The 5,000-nt window shown below is 49.5% G+C and overlaps 1 protein-coding gene across 1 annotated transcript in view; it reads right to left on the bottom strand.

Annotated features, from left to right (window-relative positions):
• The window catches only part of LOC121688933 (zonadhesin), a 63,047-nt gene that overhangs the window by 18,077 nt on the left and 39,970 nt on the right, over window positions 1-5,000 (bottom strand). Inside the window, exons 57-64 of the mRNA XM_042068846.1 lie at window positions 4,496-4,647; window positions 3,525-3,693; window positions 3,255-3,363; window positions 2,630-2,775; window positions 2,221-2,346; window positions 1,680-1,859; window positions 948-1,172; window positions 303-429 (exon numbers count right to left, since the gene is read on the bottom strand). Coding sequence (XP_041924780.1) covers window positions 303-429; window positions 948-1,172; window positions 1,680-1,859; window positions 2,221-2,346; window positions 2,630-2,775; window positions 3,255-3,363; window positions 3,525-3,693; window positions 4,496-4,647 — 1,234 coding nt within the window. The remainder of the gene's footprint in view (window positions 1-302; window positions 430-947; window positions 1,173-1,679; window positions 1,860-2,220; window positions 2,347-2,629; window positions 2,776-3,254; window positions 3,364-3,524; window positions 3,694-4,495; window positions 4,648-5,000) is intronic.

Here is a 5,000-nt window from a genome sequence, read left to right as displayed (position 1 = left end):
TTCATGCAAAACGTTGCTGCTTAGTGAATGCCTAGTGAATTCCATGTAATACGGCAAGACACTGCATGTGCTTTCTGTAGACTGACAAAGCTGCTATTTACACTTCCTTTGTATGTCTACCCTTCAGAGTTGAACACCACAGCTTTGTCAGTTTACACTTCTTAACTTCACAAAACACTACTGCTGGGCCAGCTTGCCCATGTTAACTATATAAAACTGTGTGTGTGTGTGTGTGTGTGTGTGTGTGTGTGTGTGTGTGTGTGTGTGTGTGTGTGTGTGTGTGTATGTGTATGTGATCTTACAACTGCTGTGGCGAGCTGTATGTGTGTGAGCCCTCAGGGCACTCGTATCCCGGGGGACACGGAGACGGCTCCCCTGTCTGGGGTCCGCAGTAGTGGCCGGCTTCACACGGCGTCTCCAGAGCTGAGCCTGACAGGGACAGAAATGCATCATTTCATCACTGCAGGCCTGAGGCAAACACATATGGTGTGGTCAACACATTACATCAGGTCAGCTTAATTAGGCTTTCATCAAACACATGCAGTGTGGTCAACACTGTAAACTACTGGAGGTGAGAGCTGCAGTACAGGGGTCTGTTTTCCAAAAGCATAGTTGTTAACTACAATGCATCCTCTGTGGTAGCCTCACTGCCAAATGTGAGTATTTGAGTCACACATAAACAATACAGAAATATGGTGTTGATATTCGGTCGTATTTTAGTAAGAGCTACCAAATATGCTCTTACTTTTTAATTTTCCAAAATTAAAAAACATGATACATGTTTTTTAATTGACATGACAATATGAAGCTTAAGTGTTTGTGCATGCACAACTCAAATCTACCGACTCACATTTGGCAGTGACACTACCAAGGTAGTTGCTATCATAGTTCGCAGCTATGCTTTTGGGAAATGGACCCCAGTGCAGAACTGCACCGTACTAACCCACCTTCTGGGCACTGGTAGGATGCTCGGCAGGGGATTCCCGCTGTGTTGGGCATCCCGGTGGCCCGGGGGTCTGGGCAGTAGGTGCCAGGGATGCAGGGGGCACATTGGTTGGCATCAGCGGCTCCTGGCAGGGTCCTGAACGTGCCCCCGGGACACAGAACCGGCTGACCGGACCCGCTGCACCAGAACCCGGGAGGGCAGGGAGACCCCAAGTAATCAGTAAGACCTGGGAACGGACAAGAACTTCAGCACTTAGTTAGCATTTTATACTGTCTAATCATCAGAGCTCAGGACTTTACACACAGTCTAAATATCACAACTTCACACACAGTGTAAACATCAGTACTCTCACTTTACACAGCTGAGCTGAGCACTTTACACACAATCTGAACATTACAAAAAACCTCTGTACTATCACTTTTGTGACGCCTGACGTCTAAACTGTCTAAGCTGTCTCCTCCTAATTTGATATGAATTCATGTTTGAAGCAGGGTAATATCACATTCTAGACATACTTCACAAAAACACATGTCTACTGTATGTTATCCTTATGTCTTTTTACATTGACCTTCAAGACTACTAATGAGTGTGTGTGTGTGTGTGTGTGTGTGTGTTATTCGCATATCTCTCAGACTTTGGCTAAGGGCCCAAGTGAGTGCAGTGCAAGCACTGCACTAGTCCGAATGTTTGAGCAAACATGAACCTGCCCCCCTGCGGCCCCCAGGTGGCTGACCTGTGGAGTTGCAGAATGTGCCGGGAGGGCAGGGGTGGCAGTCCCCTTTCCCTCCCGCCCCCGGGGTGTCTCTGTAGGTGAAGGCGGGACACTTCCTGGGACCTGGTCGGCTCCCAGACTCAGAGTCCGCAATGCCGTCACAGTAGTGCCCTTCGGGACAGTCGTGCAGGACCGGGTCACCTGACGGAGGTCACACAGGTCAGAGGTCAACATGATGTCAGAAGGCTCCCTGTTCTTTTGCTTAAGGGAATGTTCCTCACTCAAGAGCAGTAGCAAATTACTGATATGTTGGGATGAAATGTCATAGATATAGTACTGTATCTATTATAGGTCAGATAATCATATCATATACTCTACCATAGCATGCTTTATGCAGTGTTAGGGTGGCATAGGTGAACTGAGGGTTCAATTTGAACCTGTAACTAGTATAGTTGATATGACTGATACTTAATACTTCCCAGAATGCATTGCTCACATACAGGTGACTCAACCCGCCCTGGGCTAAGCTTTGTTTGTGTTGTTTACTTGTTGGTTTGTTTACCCTCTTTGCACCAGTGTGCGGGTGGGCACGGCAGGCAGTCGCTGAGGCTGCTGGCGCCAGGGGAGCTGCGAACCGTGTTTGCTGGGCAGGGCTGGGCATGCTCAGTGCCCTCCGCACAGAAAAAACCTGCCAGCACACACACACACACACACCTCACTGCTAGCACTACACACACACACACAGTACACACACACACACACACACCTCACTGGACACTACACACACATACACTACACACACACACAACAAACAAACACACACACCTTGCTGGATACTACACACACACACACCACACACACTTCACTGGACACCACACACACACACACTATACACACGGTAAATGTTTGTGCGTGCGTGCGTGTGTGTGTATGTGTGTGTGTGTGTGTATGTGTGCCTGGAGGTATGTTACCTGCTGGGCATGGTCCGGCACACTGCACACCCCACTTACACACACTCCTGTTGGCATGGGCCAGGACATGGCCCTGAGGAGAGAAGTCCGAGCTGCTGGACACACACACGTACCCCGCTGCACACACACCTTTAATCTGGCCTGCCCTGCAGCAGGAGCGCGCACACACACACACACACACACACACACACACACACACACACACACACACACACACACCACATTGCTATGCTGCGATGAATGTGTTTGTTTTTATACAAGCCACGGCCGTTTAAGATTCAGCAGGATTTTAGTAGCTATTACTCATCTTCCTGCCTGCTGATCCTCTGATCTAAATGTATGACTACACTTATCCTCCAGCTCTCTTATCAGTGCTCTCCTACCAGCGCTCACCTCAAACAAATGGCTTTTCAGGGAGCAAATCTGGAAAAAATACACAAATGAAATGCTATTTTGTCCCATATCAGTTTAGCACTGCCTGCATCAGTCTGTATGTGATGTAGCCACAGCTGAGGCAGCTATGCCTGGGCTGGACATCCAGTGTGCAAACTTAGAGATTACGGAGGTGAGAACATCCTGGTATATGTGTGTGTGTGTGTGTGTGTGTGTGTGTGTGGGTGTGTACCTGCAGTATTTCCCCGGAGGGCAGGGCAGACACTCCCTCTCGTCCCTCAGACCCCCCTGGTGTGGGTGTGTGAAGGTGCCGTCGGGACACGGCTGGGGCACCATGGTGGCTGTAACACACGCGACACACGCTCAGGCACAGGGTGTGGAGGTGCTTTAACCACTCATATGTGTGTGTATGTGTGTGTGTGTGGGTGTGTGTAGCGTAGTTGTGTGTGTACTGGTGGGGCAGAGGGTGTGTGTGTGTGTGTGCGCGTGTGTTTATGTGTACCAGCAGGGCAGAATGTGTGTGGCGGACAGGGTAGAGGGTCCCCCACCACAGCCTCCTCGCAGTAGAAGCCAGGGCGGCAGGGGATGCAGGAGTCCGAGCCGATGTTGGGCTGGTACTGACCAGTCGGACAGGGCAGGGGCATCGGGGAGCCCCGTGGACAAAAGTGACCCTACAGGAAGAGGCAACAGATAGAGGGAAATCAGAGAGGAGGGGAGAACCAGAGAGGGAGGGAGAGAGAGAGAGAGAGAGAGAGAGAGAGAAAGAGAAAGAGAGAACGAGAGAGCGCTTGGCCCTGATTCTGAAAGGTTCTGACTTTAGTCAATAAAGCATTATGTGTTATATAGGGCTTGGAGAGAGAGAGAGATGGAGAGAATCTGGTAGAAAGGGATAAATAGACATATAGAAAGAGGGAAGTGTATTGATCCTGGAGAGAGAGTAAAAGAGAGAAAGAGAGAGTGAGAGAGAGAGAGTGAAAGAGAGAGAGAGAGAGAGAGAGAGAGAGAGAGAGAGAGAGGACTTCATATGAGTGGTGTGATTAACAGAGAGGCCGTAGGTAAGGAGAGAAAAAGTGACTGGTAGTGGGGTCATGAGGCACCATTAACCTTCACAACTGAAACCCAGGATGGGGTAGAGCATGCAGCACAGCCCAATGGAAGAGGCCAGACAGACACAGGAGGAGGCAGATGTGGAAACGACAAATAAGAGAGGAGGAGAGGAGAGACTGGGGAGAGAGTGATGAGGATGACAAGAGGATGGATGAGAAACAAAGGAAGGATGAATGGCATGCCAGAGAAGAAAGGGTGGGTGAAAAGGATGATAGTTTAGAAGGACAGAAATTGAGAGAATGATAGATGATGGATGGATGAATGAAGGTAGAACTGGAAGAGGAGCAGAAAGAGAGAGATGGAGAGGAAGAGAGATGAAGAGGAAGAGGTCAAGAGAGAGATGAAGTCCAGCTGCGGACAGCTGACCTTGGTGCAGATGAAGGTGTGGGGGGTGGTGGGGGCAGAGTCGGAGGGGCAGTAGAACCCTGCATCACAGGCTCCGCTGGGGGAGTCCAGACCCTCCCCCTCACAGTAATACCCCCCGGGGCAGAAGAAGCAGCTCTCCACAGACACACCGCCTGAGGATGCAGGGCAACACAGGGGTATCATGGGGGATCACAGGGGCATCACCAGGGCAACACAGAAACACTGCTCTAATAAAATCAGTTCCCAATTGGAAACATCCCATGCTCTGTCAGATTCCCAATGGAAACAACCCATGCTCTGTCTTCACAAGTTATAATGGACCATTTAAAACAGAATTGCATATCTCTGCATATTCTCATACCGTGCTAACTGTCCCTTCTCTAAATCTCTGCCCCCCACCATTTCTCTCTAATTTGTCTTTGTCTCTCACTCTCTGCCTCTCTTCCTCAGTTTGTCTCATACAATCCCTGTGAAAACATATCTTTAAAGGTGGAAGTATTGTTGC

The sequence above is a fragment of the Alosa sapidissima genome, chromosome 17 (genome assembly GCF_018492685.1).
Source record: "Alosa sapidissima isolate fAloSap1 chromosome 17, fAloSap1.pri, whole genome shotgun sequence".
Taxonomy (NCBI): domain Eukaryota; kingdom Metazoa; phylum Chordata; class Actinopteri; order Clupeiformes; family Clupeidae; genus Alosa; species Alosa sapidissima.
The sequence above is the reverse complement of the archived record's forward strand: the minus strand, read 5'-3'. Positions and strand labels throughout refer to the sequence as shown.